At 35.8% G+C, this 19,068-nt stretch overlaps 2 protein-coding genes across 2 annotated transcripts in view; both read right to left on the bottom strand.

The window, feature by feature from the left end:
- LOC101891493 (GTPase-activating Rap/Ran-GAP domain-like protein 3) overlaps positions 1–19,068 on the bottom strand; it is a 295,890-nt gene that overhangs the window by 199,340 nt on the left and 77,482 nt on the right. The window contains exon 2 of the mRNA XM_059120865.1: positions 16,940–17,945. Coding sequence (XP_058976848.1) covers positions 16,940–17,475 — 536 coding nt within the window. The 5' untranslated portion in view covers positions 17,476–17,945. The remainder of the gene's footprint in view (positions 1–16,939; positions 17,946–19,068) is intronic.
- Positions 1,395–2,307, bottom strand: LOC101901275 (cuticle protein 79). Its single transcript, XM_005189242.4, has 2 exons — positions 2,133–2,307; positions 1,395–2,043 (listed from the first exon to the last, which is right to left on the bottom strand). Exons 1-2 carry the CDS (start codon positions 2,133–2,135, stop codon positions 1,405–1,407), a joined length of 642 nt encoding a protein of 213 aa, XP_005189299.3. The 5' UTR covers positions 2,136–2,307; the 3' UTR covers positions 1,395–1,404.

The raw sequence follows: 19,068 nt of genomic DNA, 5'->3' as shown, positions 1-19,068 counted from the left end.
GTAAAGAAAGCTTTGAAAATAAAATTAACGGTATTCAATATTTGAACCAGTTCCATATTTAACTGTAATTGCCAGTAAATAAGGGTTGCAGAATGAAATTAAAGCCTTCAAAATGCCATAAAAGCGCGTCTGTCTGTCTGTCTCGAAGGGGGTATTCGATTTGGAGCAAATTGGATACATCGTAATATTATTATAAAACGAAGGTCGAGTTCGGAGTTGGGCAATATTCCTTCTGGCACGTCCCCCACAAAAAGTCGAAATTTTCAAAAAAAAAAAAAAAAAAAATACTGCACGGAAAGATAAAGGATAGTCCGATTTTTCTCTAACTTTGCAAATCCTAATGCTTGCATGAGTGCAAGGTTTAGTCAGAAAATGGACAATATCTGTCCACTCCATCAAGTATCTCAACCACAAAGGGTCAACATTTTGAATAATAATATCTCCTATAAAATGTTATGTAAGAGTCCGATTGTCGCCAAATTTCACAATTTTATTAACCCAAGGTCTAGTGTGAAGATGAATATATCGGTCCAATCCTTCTGGTACCTCCCTTACAAAGGATTAAAATTGTGAATAAGCTGAAGCTCATAACAAGTTAACATCCGATTCCATTCAGACTTGGCATATCTCAATATTTCTATCAACATATGATCTGTTATAAAGATGGTAAAGATCGAACCATTCCTTTTTGTACCTATCCTGTATGAAAATGGAATACTTCGGTCGACTATACCTGGAACCTCACGCACATTTTAACAAAAATTATCACATATATCCTATAAGGTGATGGTAGTAAGCAATCTAGTCTAAGCCCGGCACGTCGCAATATTTACATCATATTTATTTAATTCTGATACGAAATTGACAATATTGGATCATTCCTTCGGAACCCACTCTATAGAGGATCAACAATTTGAATAATCATAACAGAAGTCCAAATATATTAATATAATCGAACATTGGCTGAGGGTATACATCTGTCGGCAAAACCGACTGATACTTTAACCTTTCAGAGATGATCTCTCTTAGGCGCATCATATAAAGGTATTATGAGAATTACATAGACTTTCTGCTATGTAACGTTCTCGCCATATTTAACGCCTCTTTTGCTTATTTTTAACTGAAAACGTTTTCGTTGCAAAAATACACGTCGTTGCTTAGAATACGACGAGATAAAAGTGTTTATCTGGAATCACTTGAAACCGGTTTGTTTTTATGCTTTCTATTTTTGAATATTTTAAAAACATTAATCAATTGAATATAGCGCAGAAAACAAGTTACTGGTAAAAAACTGATTGAGATGCTATGAAATTCTGACTAATAAATGATCTTGAATGTTTTGTGAATGAAGTAACCGAATATTATGATATAAACAATTTTATTGAAAAAAATAATCTATTAAATTTACTTAGTTTTCACAAATCCTCCTCCGTAACCGGAACCGTAGCTCGAAGCGGAAGCATAGCTCTTGGAGAAACCACCGCCGTATCCACCGCCAAAACCACGACCGCCATAACCGCCATAGCCTCGACCACCATAACCACCGTAACCCTTTTTGTAACCAACAGCAACTGGTACGGCCACAGGAACGGGTGTATGAATTGGTACGGGAACTTTGACAGGGACAGGAACGGGTCTATCAACTGGAACGGGAACTGGAACCTTAACAGGAACCGGTCTGTCGACGGGAACATGGACTGGCACATGCACTGGCACATGTACTGGTACATGTACAGGCACTTTCACAGGAACTGGAACGGCGTGTTTAACGGGAACAGGAACGGGATAAGGTACACCAATTGGAATACCTACTGGGCCACCACCATAGCCATCTGAATAGGCACCGGCACTGGCTTGGGAACCGGCGAAGCCACCGCCATAACCACCACCATATCCACCATCAAAGCCGCCACCAAATCCACCGCCTAAACCCCCACCAAAACCGCCGCCAAATCCACCGCCATAACCCTTGCCAATGAAACCAGCAAATCCGCAATCAACGATCGTGGCTAAAACCAAAGCCAATGTTAATGATTTACATATCTTCGTAAAAAAAAAAAACAAAACAAAACAGAAAAACAATATTTAAATTCATAAATTTCATTTTGAGATTTTTTTCTGAAAACACTTACCATTTTGTTGATTTCGGGGAATCACTTCAACTGATGTTCTAAACGAAAATAGCTGATCGTTTTATACCGCAAAATATTATTCGCTGCCAAAATTAAATTTTTGTTCAGAAGTGATCTAATGCTCTTCAACAATGGGACTGACTGGATATTCGTATTATCTTTGAGATTTAACTAAGGTTGGCTAAAATTTATTCTGGCACAAATTGGCAAGTGTATAATTGTGATTTAAATTCTATTGAAACAGGAGATTAGAATATCATATCGATAATGCTTTCATTTCAAAACATGTTTTTGTTTGGGAAGTATCTTTGTTAAAATGTGTCAAAATAATTGTATTTTTAAAACCGGTACTTTCGCCAATTACTTTCGATTTTAAGTCAGAAATTCAGTTTAAGTAGACGACATTAACACTTTGTAATTTCAAATTTTTAAATCAACTAAAATACCATAAATCAAAGCATTAAAATTTTCTATTGTTTATGGGTGTATATATTATTGGCTATATTGGTCCACGTTTGCATATAACCCCCATATAACTCTACTTTCAGATTTTTGGTATTTTGTAGGTTTCGGCTACAATTCCCAACCAAATCAACTAAAATATTCCAAATTTACAAAAACTATTCGTTACAGGTCTACTAATTAGTATAGCCCCCATATAACGGTACCTCCATATTTTTTGTAGTTTGAAGGTTTCTGCCACAATTTTCATCGATATTAGTTGATAATGGGCTTCAATATATGGGTTATTTTTTATGTTAATAAGAATAAACAAGAATCCTTGAAATATCGAATACTGGCAATTTTGTGTCATAGTAGGTAGTAACCATTTCGAACTGCAAATACCAAATTTGAAACAATTTCGGTAAAAAGTTTGACACAAATCGTGGATATACTATAAAGGGTGAGATAAAACAAAAACTGCAACAATGTCAAATGCCATAATTTATATATATATTTTTTTAATTTTATTGAAAGAAAACAAAAAAAAAAAATCGGAAATAGTAACAAATTTTAGAATGAGTTTAGATTTGTTCGAATTGGTAACCTTTGGCACGAATTATGACCTTCAAACGGCCAAACAGTCACACGCTACCCGAATGTTGTTCTGCAGAATTTTGGCCCATTCCCGGCCAAGCGCTTGCTTGAGGTGATCGAAATTTTGGTATTTTTTAGTGCCAACCTTGCTTTCCAAAATACTCCAGACACAATCGTTCAACGGCTTGGTATCTGGAGATTTTGTTGATCATTGTGCGCTGGAAATAAAGCGAGGAACCACATTTTGTAACTACTCTTGGGTCGGGCGTGCTGAGTGCGATGGTGCTGAGTCCTGTTGGAATGTCTAAGGTCTGCTGTCATAATGTTTGCCTGTCCAAGGCTTTAATACACCCTCCAGAATACTTTCACGATAATACGATCGATTAATACGATCGGAGAGCGAACATCGGCTGTTATGGCGCCCACACCATGGCCGGCGGTTGAGTTCTGGTGGCCAACCGAAGGTGCACATTTTCAGCTGAGTTCTTTGGCAAGTAAACACGATCATTTTGTTTTTTGGATAACGAATGTTTTCTCATGGGAGAAAACCAAATTCGGCAGTTCACAACTTTCTGCCAAGCGAAGCAACTCTTTAGCTCTTTTGAGTCTATTTTCTTTATGTTGCGGTGTAAGTTCTTGCACTTTTCGGAATATCAATGTCGTTACCCCGAGCTCATTTTTCAATATTTGCCAAATGGAATATTGCGATATGTTCAGCTCACGAGCCATTTTTTTGGCCACTGCGATGCGGGTTTCGATCAAGTCGCTTCTCTACTTTTTCGAACCATTTCAGCTGATGTTGTTGTTTTCTTCCGTCCATTTTCTTGACGTCGGGCTACGCTACCAGTATCACGGTAACGAGCGATGGTACGAGACACAAAAGATGTATTTACATTTAAATGCTGGAGTGTTCTAACCATAGCCACTTGTGGTTTTCCAACCAAATATAAAGAAGTCAAACTATCACGCTTGAATTCCACTAATAATTTTTTTTTTGGGAAATTTTCACCAAAATGCTTCTGTACGCTTGTGAATAATATAATGAGCTGTCACTGGAATAATTTTAACAGCTGTCGGACGAGTGGCTTAGAAATGACAGCAGTCTGAATTTGGTTGCAGTTTTTTCATCTCACACTGTATATGGAAGCTATATCAAAAACTGAATCGATCTCCATAAGAACTGAAGTGCAATTTAAGTGAAGTGCATATTACAGATGTCTGGTACTTAAGCCCCAAATGGGATAGAATATATATATGAGAGCTACATTTGTATTTGAATCTATTTTCACCAAATTTTAAATGATTGCTTCCGCGATAAATTCGATCGGATGTGCCGAAATGTATTCCTTTTGGTACAGAATAAGAGTTAAATCAAACGAAAATATATCTATATATAAATCTCAGCCGATAATGAATTGGCCGAAATTCAGGAATGAATCTGGCCCTCTGTTGATTCAGCATGTGATTCTAAAAAGGTCATTAAAAGAATCTATGGATCTGCAAAGTTTCTTCCTGCGAGTTACAAACAAATGTAAAATGACAAAATACCCCATAACACTGTGTGGTGTCAGGTATAAATGTAGCACTTTTTCACAATTCACTGCAAATGTTCTCATAAGTTCATTTTCACAAAACATTTCAATGTATGTCCATAATTCCAGGTAGCACTCAGATTTAGAATGCTCCAGATTTCATTATTTTCAAGAGTCTTGACCACATTTCCCAGATTTTGTCAAATACTATATTTTTTATACCCTAAAACACTATGTGTTGGGGGTATTATAGGTTTGATTGGGCCAAAAATTATGTAACACCTCGAAATATTGGTTTCCCACATAGTAAAGTATATATGGATCTTCCTATCTCGCCGAGCTGAGTCGATCTAGCTATGTATGTCCGTCCGTCTGTCCATGTTAATTTGTAATCACGCTACAGGTCGCAATTATGGCCCGATCATCACGAAATTGAAAATGGAGGTGGGGATAGGGGCAGAATAGAACCCTATTTCCTGATTTTCCAGTTGCTCTACAGGTCGCAATTATAGACCAATCGACGCGCAAGCTAGCATGGGGCTAGAGCTTAGAGCTGGGCAGAAGTCTTCCAATTTTGATGGTCATCGGGTAATATTTAGTGGGTGAAATAGGCCACAACATTTGTGTTAAATAAAAGTCAAATCTTCCATTAAATCGCGAATATTTTTAATCTTGGCGAAATCGCAAATAGACGAACAGGTCAATTCTGACCGTTACGTAGATGCCGATAATAATTATATCGGATATATAAAGCGAAATATATATGCATTGTGTATATATAAAGGAAGGGGATGTTAGATAGAATGCTTATATCTCAAGAATGGCTGGACCGATTTTGACAAATTTCGTCAATTCAGAATGCCCTCTTGGCATAAAAGTATAAAATTTAAAAAAATCGCCCAAAATGATACCAATAACGATGTTAATATAGATTTTGTAGTATTTTGTGACATATTTTTATTTTTTCATATTTTTTATCGCATGCGATTTTTTCATTCTGACTTATAATATTGAAGTATACTTTTGTAATATTTTTTCACTTCAGAACACAGGTTTGAGTTATTATATACATATTGCAATTATCGTCCGATCCTCACGAAAATTTCCACAAGGGTAGGGCTAGGCTCAGAAGGACTAGGCCTATTGTTTTCAAAGATGTCCGCAATATATTTAGGGGTTGAAATGGATCAACAACTAAACATGTTCTTGATTTTTCAGTCGTTAAAAAGGTCACAAATAGAAACCAAAGGACACGAAATCTCGCATGAAGTTAGAGTTTAGAACAGCGGGATGGACCACTACTTTTGTGTTAAAAAATACCAAAATTTCTTTTCTACCGAAATGCTAAAAATATTTTACAGGCGATATCCAAAATACACAAAAGTTGAACTTCTGACTTATTTGTGATGATTCCGTTGACGAATTTAGCCAAATATCGTAGAAAAGAAAATCATATAGATGAGTCTAATTTTAGATGATTGCAAAAAAATTGGGGGTTCAAATGAATTTAATATAGAAAAAAATACCTGATTTAAGAGAGAGTTAAGGACAGGAAAGAATTCTAGCATTTTGGATGACCATTTGATTATATTTAGCTGTAAAATAGACCACAACAGCAATGCTAAGGCTAATATCTGGGGATAATTTCAAAAGCGAAATCTTCCAAAATGGATTTGGACATAAGGGGGCTTTTAACATATTTTAGTGTTGTAGGGTATAACATGGTCGGCCCCGCACGACTATAGCCTTTGCTTACTTGTTTTATGTGTAGAAAAGCTTCCGGCTGATTGTATTTAATATTAGTATTTATATTGGTATGGTGTGTGACAAATTTTTGGTGAACTTTGAAATAGAAAAAAACTTTAAAATGTTTTGCACTTTCAAATTTTTGATCATCATCATAATCTAGAGAGTTTTTTTTTGTAAATTATAATATTTGTTGCACAATGTAATTTTTTCGCTAGTTATTTTTCTTTTATTTAAATTTACATTATAATATGAACATATTATATTTATTTTTTAAAATAGCCACCTTTGCCAAACCCATAACTGCTGGAATAACTTTCAGCATAACTTTTTGAAAAACCACCGCCAAATCCACCACCATAACCGCTGCCACCATAACCGTGACCACCATAACCGCTACCACCATAACCGCTACCACCATACCCGTGGCCACCATAACCGTGACCACCATTGCCGTGACCACCAAATCCATAACTGGGGCCTCCAAAACCTGGGCCACCATATGGTACGGGGACAGGATATGGTTTATGAATGGGTACTGGTACTTCCACAGGAACTGGTACAGGAACAGGTCTGTCCACTGGTACGGGAATCTTCACGGGTACAGCAATTGTTTGTTGTACTGGATATGGGGATATGCCAATATCATTGAGCAAGCGGCCTAACTGGAATCCTGCCATACTTCCGGAGGCAAAAAGCAATATGACCAAACAAAAAATCGATGATTTCAACATTTTTAAAGATCCACAACTATGTCTAGTTTGACAGCAGGAAATGCACTCTGTGATGTATGTTTTGAGTGTGATTTATATACATTTGCAGACACATTGATTTATCGATTTCGATGCATAATAACATAATTTAGATCATTTCGCTTTGATATTTTTTAACGATTTTTATCAAGGACTTTCCTGCAGACAAAAACAAAACGATTAAACGGCAGCCTTTGTTCATTGTGCATATATAAATTCCTTATTGAGAACAGATAAAATGCTGAATTTGCAAGTGAATACAAAACTGTGTATCATAAATTCAGAGTCGATATCTATTCGTCACAACGATACAATTTAGTTGTTTTGTCGGTGCATTGAAATCTTCAATGGGATTAGGCCTTTGTTGAACCATATGTGTGCGAATAGTCTTAGATATTTTTTTGTTAGAGGTACCATTAGATAAATCATTGGTTTCCAAAGTAAGAAGGTACACATGCACCTATTATAATTTGCTCAAATCGCTTCTTTACTTTTCGAACAATTTCTGCTGATGTTTCTGTTTTCTTCCGTCCACTTCATTGACGTCGGGTTACGCTACCAGTAACGAGCGTTGGTACGAGACACAAAAGATTTATTTACATTTAAATGCTGGAGTGCTCTAGCGATAGCCACTTGTGGTTTTCCAGCCGAATATAAAGAAACCACACTATCACGCTTGAATTCCATCACGAATAACTTTTTTCTGGAAAATTCTCACCAAAATGCTATTGTACGCTTGTAATCAATATAATGAGCTGTCACTGGAATAATTTAAACAGCTGTCGGACGAGTGGCTTAGAAATGAAAGCAATCTGAAATTGGTGGCAGTATTTTCATCTGTTATGTTTTAATAAATTTTTATTACAATTTTAAACTTGTGTGGAACACTAGAGGAAGTGGATCGATATATACTACGCTGGACCCTTTATTTTATTTTATAGAAATATTAAGGTAAATAAATTTTGAAAAAGACTACATATTACGGTGTGCTAAGGACTAATTTAGGGCTCTATTCTCTCATATAAGATCATGTATTTTTAATAATATTATAATGGCAAAAATATTTTTTTTACATTTTTCGTGTCACGGAAATAAAGTTTATACAATTTCCTTGTAATGTTTGCCATAGTTGTAAAAGTTTTTTCTTTTACATTTTGCGATAGTTTAGAAAATATTTTTCTATTTTATAATGAACAAAAATATTTGTGTTGTTTCTGTTTGTAACAACAAATATTGCCTTAAATAGGACGAATAGTATTTCAGAAATGATTGCATCGGAAATTGCAACGGATCATCATTAGTTCCAATATGAGTAACAATTTTATTACTAGATGATTACTTAAAAAAGAAGCAAGTTGTATATTGCTATTTCTTGTATTTTTTAATATCTGAATTTTTATGAGCACGTTTTTTCTGACTACCGTTCAAATGGTAATTTGAAATAGATCATTAATCTAATATGTATATTAACTTTTGGCTAAGGTATTCAAATGTTGTCTAAATTGCTATTGAGTTATGTTCATATGTGATGAATGCAAGACACAATAAATTATGGTCGAATGAAGACATAACTATGCCTTTACAGTTAATCGTGTAGATTAAAGTCGGGAGGGGCACTCTGGGCGACTGGATGATATCCTACACCAATATGCATATTTAGTAGAGCTCCCTTAAAAAAAGAATTTATTTGAAGTAGATCATACCACCTATCCATATTTGGCTTTAAAGCAGTTATAATTTGGTTTTAGAGGGAAGTAATATTTGGGAGGCATATGAAATTCCGCATCGATTTTCAACTAATTCAATGGAGACATTTTTTTATCTTTTATACCAAATAACATTGCTATAGAGTGCATGATATCACTTCGAGAAGGATTATACTAAAAAATAAAAAAACAAATGCACAACGACATAATGCCCTTACAACTATGTGGTATAGGGTATAAACAAGTAAAAAAGCTGTAAGTTCGGCCGGGCCGAACTTTGAATACCCTCCACCATTTGGTACAAATTTGGCAATTTTCAAAAAAAATAAAATCCGTTAAAAATTCTGTAAAAATCTTAAAAATACCAAATGTAGCCGTATACGACGACGTGTACCTGCGTAAGCAACTTTTGTTAATATTCAAATGCGAGACTTAAAAAAACCTGTTTATAATGTAGCTAAAACCATGAGAATACCGAATATAGGGAGGAACCATGGGGGTTATAAAATGTGGACCTGCATTGACAATTTTCTGGCATAGGCTTTACTTACGAACTTCAAGTACAAAATTTGAAATAATTCTGGTAAATAATGTCGCTAAAATCATCGGGGTGTACGGTTATATGGGGGATAGACGTGGACCTACATGACCCACTTTCTGTATTGTGCTGTACTATCTATTACGGACTTCAAATACCAAATTTGAAACAATTTCGGTAAATAATGTCGCTAAAATCATCAAAATACCGAATATCAGGGGGTACCGTTATATGGGGGCTATACGAAGACATGGACCTATATGGCCCATTTTCTGCTGTAGTATCTATTATGAACTTCAAATGCGAAATTTGAAACAATTCCGGTAAATAATGTCGCTAAAATCATCAAAATACCGAATTTCGGGAGGTACCGTTATATGGGGGCTATACGAAGACGTGGACCTACATGGTCCATTTTCAATACTAAAAGTCCTGCAGACATAATACACATTTGTGTAAATTTTTATAAACTGACTTCATTTCGTTCGGAGGCTAGAGTGATTTCCACAGACGGATAGACGGACGGACATTGTTAAATCGACATAGAATTTTATGCTGATCAAGAATATATATACTTCGTGGGGTCTTAAATGTTTATTTCGAGGTGTTACAAACGGCATGACAAACTTTATATACCCTCAATACTATGGTGGAAGGTATTAAAAATGTGGAAAAGGGGCTACCTTGTCCCCTCTCGTTTGGTTACTTTGAGATATAAACTTTCATCATGCCAATATGCTTCACTTTCTTAATCTGCGATTTTTTTCTGTAATTATTTTGTTGAGTGGCACAATAAGGAGTTGTTTCAAAAGGGATACCACCCATGGCAGAAAGTTTTCTATACGGGTCCACGATATTCTAATGTTTGATGTATATTAAAGTTTAAGTCATATTATTAATGGAATTGTTTAACATTTGTCATTTGAAGCTCGTAATTGGTATTATCATTACTTGTAGAAAAATATCTAAATAGTTCCAAGTGTTTGTATAGCCCTTACATAATGGTGCCTCAGGATATTCGTATTTTATAATTTCATACAGTTTTTTTTTTTTGAAAATTGTTGTTGATTCTTCATAATAATAATAAAAATATATGCCGTTTTATTATGGTGCATTTCGAAATAAAGGAGAGGATCTAAAAAATTCGACACGGTCGAACTTAGCTGCTTTTAATAAAGCAAATATTTTTAAATTGCAACAACAAATTACACATAAATTATAAAAAAACAAGTAAGCAAAGGCTATAGTCGAGCGGGGCCGACCGTTGAATACCCTACAACACTATAATAAACGATACAGTTCATATAGGCGAGATACTCGAAAGAATTGCACAAGATATTGTGACAAATAATAGAAGAAAACCATCAGGTTTCGTTCTCTAATTTTCGAATAATAGCAACTTAAACTAATTTGCTCTTTTCAAATTTATTGGTAGATGTTGCACGTAAATGGTCTTCCTAGATCTGGAACCAATATTTCCCAAAGACCTATAATCTCTCAGAAGTGGCAAAAGATTAACATTTATTATTGGTTTTTGACTGAAACGGATCTATATGAGATACAGACATTTGACTATATTCTTCAATGAAATCAGCGTTAACGAAATAGTCAGAAGTGCGTCTTTCCTGTATTTGTGAATTCTCCAAAAAGTCACTGGAATGGACATTTTCGTATTTTGTCTACAAAAGTTGGCAAAATATTTCACACATTGATGGCCATCCAAACTGCTTGGCTTTTGCAATGTCCGGTAACCCCCATTCAAATGTGCGTGAGGATCGGTTGATAAATACGACCTGCTGACAATTTTGCAGTTTTTTGGTCCATTTCAACCCCTAAATATATGGCGATCATCTCCAAAAAGAGTAGGCTTCTATTCTGACCCTCAAAATTTCGTAAGGATCGGGCCATAAATGCGATCTGTATATGATATCCTAACTACTTAGTTTTGTTAGCTGTAGAAATATTACCAAATGTTTAATTCAAAATGAAAATATGCCAAAAATATGACAAAACTGAAAAAATATGAGAAATTTTTACAAAATCAATATTTTCATCATTAGAGAGATATTTTTATGCGATTTTTTAGACGTTTTTTCTTTCCTGCCAAGAGGCCATTCTGAATTAATGAGAACTGTCGAAATCAGTTCAGCCGTTCTCGACATATAAGAGATCTTTCAAGCATATCTTCTTTGATAGACATATATATCGCACATATTTCGCTATATATCCGATTTGTTGGATGTAAACATCAATGTAAAGGTCAGAATTAACCTTGTCATGGCTTTGTGATTTCGCCGGTATTTAAAATATTCGCGGTTTAATGAAAAATTTTGCATTTTTTCAACACAAAAGATATGGTCTATTTTACCCACTAAATATTATCCGATGACCACCCAAATTGGTAGGCTTCTTCCCCGCACTAAACTCTAGCTACATGCGAAATTCCGCGTCGATTGGTCCATAATTGCGACCTGTATAGCTACTGCAAAATCCGACATTTTTTCAGTATTTGTCCCATTCCAAACACTAAACATTTAGCGATCACCTCCAAAAGCAATAGGGTCCTATTCTGGTCCAAGCCCCACCTACATTCTAAATTTCGTGAAGATCGGGCCATAATTGCGACCTGTAGAGTGATTACAAATTAACATGGACAGACGGACAGACGGACAGACGGACGGACGGACATACATAGCTAGATCGACTCAGCTCGGCGAGCTAGGAAGATCCATATATACTTTCCTATATGGGAAACCAATATTTTGAGGTGTTACATAAATTCTGGCCCAATCAAACTTATAATACCCCCAACACATAGTGTTGTAGGGTATAAACATCAAAATAGTCAGGCTTTATCCAATTTTTGTTATTTAATTTATGTTTGTTTATTGTGAAGAAAAGATTACAATCCATTTTTACTAATGAAATTATTTAATTTTTGCTTTTGGCAATTCAATTTTTTCCACTTGATAGTTGCATAAGTAATTTTCCATTTATTAAATTTTAAATACAAATATAATTATGAACTCTAGTGTGTGATAAACAACGAAATTTGGGCTTTCCAAATATTCAAATTATGATCAAGATGTTTGTGAAGCATTAAAAAAAAAAAACAAATCAAATAATGTAAACAAAGGGGCAGAACAACAGCCGTGATAAAAACCAACTATCGATAATAGCATCCGAAACAATAAAGCTTCAACCGTATTGACTTAAAACTAAACAGATTGAAAACAAACTAGTCCCCCAATCCACATGTTGTGTTATGGTGATTCATAAATGTTTTTACTCGCCATCGGAACGCTCTGACCACCTAGTGACTGTGGTTAATCATTTATTTAGATGTCATTCCCGCCACTGTTAGCCATAGATGGGGTATTCGAAACCTGTTTTGGGAGATTTTAGTTTATTCTAATGTCAACAAAGAAGAAGAACGAAAAAGTGTGGTGCGTAAATCACAAACTTCATCCAGTTTGTGATTTGACTTGATCGAAACGTTAAGTTTGGGAAATCCCATTCATTGCAAGTTCATTTTCAAGTTGAGGGTCAGTGAAGACAAGAAATGGTTCGCCGTCCATTGACACGGCACGCTACGATAGCAGTAAAAGTTTTTTTTTTTGGAAATTAAAATATTCTATCAATTTTTGTTATGGTTCTTGTTCTAAGATTTTGAAACAAGCATAGATTTTTGCAATTTCCGCAAAAAATATGAGTTTGCAAATTTGGTAGGGATAATAAATGTTTATTTTGATGGGAAAAATATTGTGTGTGGGCGTGGGATGAAAACGAAAACTAAAGAATTTTTTTAGTATAAAAACTAATATTTGTTATAACTAATCAACATTAAATCTCAGGGCATTGCACAGAAGAAATCATAGATCAAAACTTACTATCAAAAAATATTTTTTCAAATGTTTTCAAAGGTATGTGTTGCAAAATCAAATAATTATTTTGCTTTTATTTTTGACAAATCTTTGCCTCTTCAGACTTTAAAACTTGTGATTGTGGCGGTTTGTGTGAGCCTGGCATGTGCCCAAAATAACCAAAGGCCGGGTGGTTTACTGGGCGGCCTAGGAGGCCTCTTAGGTGGCGGAAACAACGGTGGCCTTCTGGGTAATCTCTTAGGTGGTGGCAACAATGGCGGTGGTGGTGGTTTATTTGGTGGTCTAATCAGTAACGTTCTTGGCGGTGGTAATAATCGCAACCCTGCTGGAGCTGCTCAGCCTCCACCACCTGCACCAATTTCCGCACCTGCCCCACCACCACCAGTTGCTGCCCCAAACCCTGGATATTCAGGTGCTTTTGGCGGCTACCCAAACGCCGGCTATCAAGGTGCTGCTTATGGTGGATATCCCAGTGGAGGTTACCCAAGTGCCTATGGTGGTTATCCCAGTGGAGGCTATCCAAGTGCTGGCTATTCAAATGCTGGCTATCCAAGTGCTGGCTATCCAAATGCTGGCTATCCTGGTTATGGTCAAGTTGGTGGTTATTATGGTTAACTGCCATGGTAGCAATTATTTGTTGAAAAGTATTAACCCTTTTTTGTTGTTATTGTTATTTTGTTGCTCACATATTTTAGTGTTTAATATTAATAAAAAAAAACTTTTAAAATATACAAATTTTCAAAATTTTTTTTTTAATAATATACCCTCTGAATCTATAGGGGGAGTATATTAATTGATTTGGTCAATAAGGTGTATAATTGAAATGATGGTGTTAGACTTCATATTTTTTGAAATGGTGAAATGGTTTTCTGGCCACTTTTAGTCGAACTAACTATGTCCTAGTGGATACTGTAAATCCGTAATATCAGTCCGAATCAACTAAATTTTAGTACACACGGCCAGAATCAGTTGGGCGATTTTTGTGAATATCGGCTCATATTTACATATAGCTCCCACATATATTTTCGTCTGATTTAAATTTTATTCTACACCATACAGGGTGAGATGAAAAAACTGCAACCAACTTCAGGCTGCTGTCATTTCTAAGCCATTCGTCCGACAGCTGTTAAAATTATTCTAGTGACAGCTCATTATATTGTTTACAAGCCTAAAAAAGCATTTTGGTTAGAATTTTTCAGAAAAAAGTTATTCAAGCGTGATAGAAAACAGCAACATCAGCAGAAATGGTTCGAAAAGTAAAGAAGCGACCGGATCGAAACCCGCGTCGCTTTGGCCGAAAAATGGCTCATGAGTTGAACATATCGCAATATTCCATTCGGCAACATTCGGGCAGCGTGTGACGGTTTCATTGGCCATTTGAAGGCCACAGAATCACATTCTGAGTCGATTTATGCATGTCAGTCCGTCCGTACGTCTGTCCATGTATTTTTGTAAACAAAGTACAGTTCGCATTTATTGCCCTATCCAGATGAAATTTTGCACAAATCATTTGTTTGGCCCAAGGACGAACCCTATTGATTTATATATAGCTCCCATATATATCTTCGTCCGATTTGCCTTTTATTGTACACCAAACGTGTAACATCAGCCCGAATAGTATGGAATTTTGCACATACAACCAAATTAGGCCTGAAAATAAGTATGCAAATTTGATCGAAATCGGTTCAGATATAGCTATAGCTCCCATATATATTGTTCATCCGATTTGTTATTTTTGGTACTCCGCAGCCGTAATATGTACTCCGTAACAACGATATTCAGGGAGATATATCAAATACAGCTCAGAAATATCTTTGCCAAATTTTATCGAGATCGGTTCAGATTTGGATATATAACTTCGTCCGATTTACAATTTATTGTGCACCAAACGTCTAATATTCGTCTAAATGGGATGATCTTTGGCAATTACGACTGAATTGAGTCTAGAAGCTAGTATGTAAAATTTGGTGAAGATCGGTTCAGATATAGCTATAGCTCCCATATATACTTTTCATCCGTAATATGCACTCCGTAACAACAATATTGAGAGATATATATTAAATACAGCTCAGAAATATCTTTGCCAAATTTTATCGAGATCGGTTCAGATTTGGATATAGCTCCCATATATATCTTTATCCGATTTCAAATTAATTCTGCATCAAATGGGCAATACAAGTCCGAATTTAAAAAATACAAATGCTTCGGCATATTTAGTCCTTTGAACTATAAGTTATAATTATAATCATAGCGTGTATCATTGAATTCTCCCATAAAAACTTTTAATTGTTATGCGAAGCTCAACTAAATTAGCAAAGTGGTGTAGGGTATCATAAAGTCGGCCCCGCCCGACTTTAAGACTTTCTTTACTGGTTTTACACAAAAGTAGAGGTCCATTCTACCCGCTCTCCGAAACTTTAACTTCATGCGAGAATTCGTGTCCTTTGCTTTCAGGAACATTTTTTGTTGGTCCATTCCAGCCCCTGAAAAACAGGCCTAGCCCTTCTGAGTCTAACGCTACCGTTTTGAAAATTTTCGTTAGGGTCGTGTTGTAAGGTGAAAAAATATTACAAAACATACATTTCAATATTATAAGTCAAATTAAAAAAATCTCATGCAATAGAAAATATGAAAAAATTAAAAAAAATATCACAAAATACTACAAAATCTATATTAACATAATTATTGACATCTTTTTATCCGATTTTTTTTAGATTTCATTCTTTTATGCCAAGAATGCATTTTTAATTGACAAAATTTGTCAAAATCGGTCCAGCCATTCTTGAGATATAAGCATTGAGATATAACATCCCTTTCCTTTGTATATACACATTGTATATATTTCTCTATTTACATATATCTCTTTTCTCTATTTACATATATATGTCCGATGTATTTACTTTCGGCATCTACGTAACGATCATCTATTTCGCCGGGATTAAAAATATTCGCGGTTTAATGAAAAATTTGACTTTTATTTAACACAAATATTATGGTCTATTTCAACCACTAAATATTACCCGATGACCATCAAAATTGGAAGGCTTCTGCCCAGCCCTAAGCTCTAGTACCATGCTAACTTTCGCTTCCATTGGTCTGTAATTGCGACCTGTAGAGCAACTGCAAAATCAGGAAATTTTTCAATTTTTGGTCTATTATAATATGATATAAATATTATGCGATCATCTCTAAAAGCAATAGGTATCTATTCTGGCTCTAGCCCCACCTCCATTCAAAATTTCGTTAAGATCGGGCCTTAATTGCGACCTGTAGAGTGATTACAAATTAACATGGACAGACGGACCGACGGACGGACATACATAGCTAGATCGACTCAGCTCGGCGAGATAGGAAGATCCATATACACTTTCCTATGTGGGAAACCAATATTTCGAGGTGTTACATAAACTTATAATACCCTCAACACATATTTTTGCAGGGTATAACTATAATAACTACTGCTAATGCAGAGGTTATGTAGCTGTCAGTAACCTCAGTAGTACCAGTAATGTTCTTACCACTTGGCTGATGAGAAAATCTCAATATATTTTCTACATACACATTTTTTTTTAATATTGTAACTCAAATATTGTAAATTTCATTTCGCTTACCTATTGGGTACGACCTTTACACGATCATCGACCAGCTCCCATGATGTAATTTTTATTGGCCACGCAATTTGACCGAAACTTTCCTTTACCAATGCCTCCCAGGCTGAAAATGAAGTTGGTGTTGTGGTCGAATTTGTTGCAGTCGAGTTGTTCGATGAACTGTCGACAGTTTGCAAACGTTCCGAGCGTTGTAGTCGGCCTTTTTTGCGATGCAATGGTGCGGTAAATGTCTGCACCAGCGGTTGCAGTGGTGGTGTATGTGGACTTGTGGCTGCTGAAGGTGATGGTGTTCGCACCAGGGGACAGCGAGTTGTTGGAACAGCAGCTGTGGCAGCCGTAGCAGCAATGGACGAAGACGATGCGGGAGAGGTAGCTGCCGCATAATCATCCTGCAATAATTTTTCATCATTTTCCATTTTGTCGTTTTCGTTGACTTTGCAAATGCAGCTGCGTAAGTTGGACAAATGGAGTGACAGCCAGTTGTTGGGGGTGGTGGTGGCGATTGTTGTGTGGCCAATTAGTAGGTGTAGGTGCATGAACTACAATAACAACTCACCCATTTAAATCCTACAGTTGGCACGAGGAGGCTTTTATATCTTAAATTTATTTAATTTTCCATTACAAAAAGCGCTAAAGCAGTTTTGTATTTTTTTCCTGGTGCGAGTGCACAAGTTCGCTCTCGTGCTGAGTAAGCGGGGGAAAATAACCAAGAAACGTAAAAACTTAACTCCTTTAATTAAGCCTCAACATGCTAATGGTAGGAAAAACTTTTAAAAGGTTTTCTTCTTCTTCTGGTATTCTATGAAATTGCTCGACGTTGTGTTGGGTCTGTTTGACTTCCGTAATTAAGGAGCTAATATCTTTTTTAGCGTTGAGTGAAATTAATGCTGTCCCCATGGCTTTTTATTTGCGCTGCACTGCATTTCACAAAAAAAGGAGGCACAAATTCAACTTTTGTCTTTGTAGAATATGATTTCCTGTTAAAAGTTTGTGGATTCAAGGAGACCTGAAAAGGCAATTTGTTAAAAAGTAAAAATTTCATTAAAATATGGTTTCACGAGAACTTATGGAGATAATTTCAAAGAGATTTGGTGCGTTCATAAAATGAAAAAAATCTGATGCAAATTTCACCAGTGTTTCTATATTTTTATACCAACCACCTTGGGAAGGAGGGAATATTAAATTTGTCATTCTGTTTGTAACATCTCTAAATATTCGTCATAGATCTCATAAAGTAGATCTATATTCATGATCAGCTTAAAATTCTAAGTTGATTAATTGTCTGCCTGTCTCTTGAAATCACGATACAGCCCACAATATTTGACCTAGAGCTTTAAAATTTGGCACAGTAGTATGTATTGTGAAAAGGATGGTTGGTATTGAAAACGATATATATCGGTCAATATTTTGGGATAGCCCCCAAATAACGGTACCTCCCGATGTTCGGCATTTTGATCATTTTTGCCACATTTTCCCACCGATTTGACCATAAAATGGCATTTGTAGTTCGTAATATGTTCTAGCTCCATCGGCAGAAAATTTAATATCTAGGTATCTAATGGTGGTGGCTATTAACATATCTGCCCGACGGAACTTAATGTCTTTTTAACTGAAATATATTATTATACCCTCCATCATAGTATGTAGGTTATATTAAATTTGTCATTCCGTTTGCAACACCTCGAAATATACATTTTAGATCCCACAAAGTATATACAGGGTGAGATTAAAAAACTGCAACAAAATCAAACGCCATAATTTTTAATTTTTTTAAATTTATTGAATGAAAGCAAAAATGTCGGAAATAGCATTAAATTATAGATTAAGTTTAGATTTCACCTTTGCCACGAATTATGGCCTTTAAACGGCCAATGAAACCGCCACATCCTGCCCGAATGTTGCTCTGCGGTATTTTGGCCCATTCTCGGAGAAGCTCTTGCTTGAGGTGATCGATTTGGTGTTTTTTAGTGCCAACCTTGCTTTTCAAAATACTCCAGACACAATAGTCCAACGGATTGGTATCCGGAGATTTTGGTGGCCATTGTGAGCGGGAAATGAAGCGAGGAACCCATTTTGTAACTATTCTTGGGTGACGTGTGCTGGGTGCGATGGTGCTTTGTCCTGTTGGA

This window comes from Musca domestica, unplaced genomic scaffold (genome assembly GCF_030504385.1).
Source record: "Musca domestica strain aabys unplaced genomic scaffold, Musca_domestica.polishedcontigs.V.1.1 18, whole genome shotgun sequence".
In the NCBI taxonomy this organism is placed as follows: domain Eukaryota; kingdom Metazoa; phylum Arthropoda; class Insecta; order Diptera; family Muscidae; genus Musca; species Musca domestica.
This window is presented reverse-complemented; position numbering and strand designations above follow the sequence as displayed.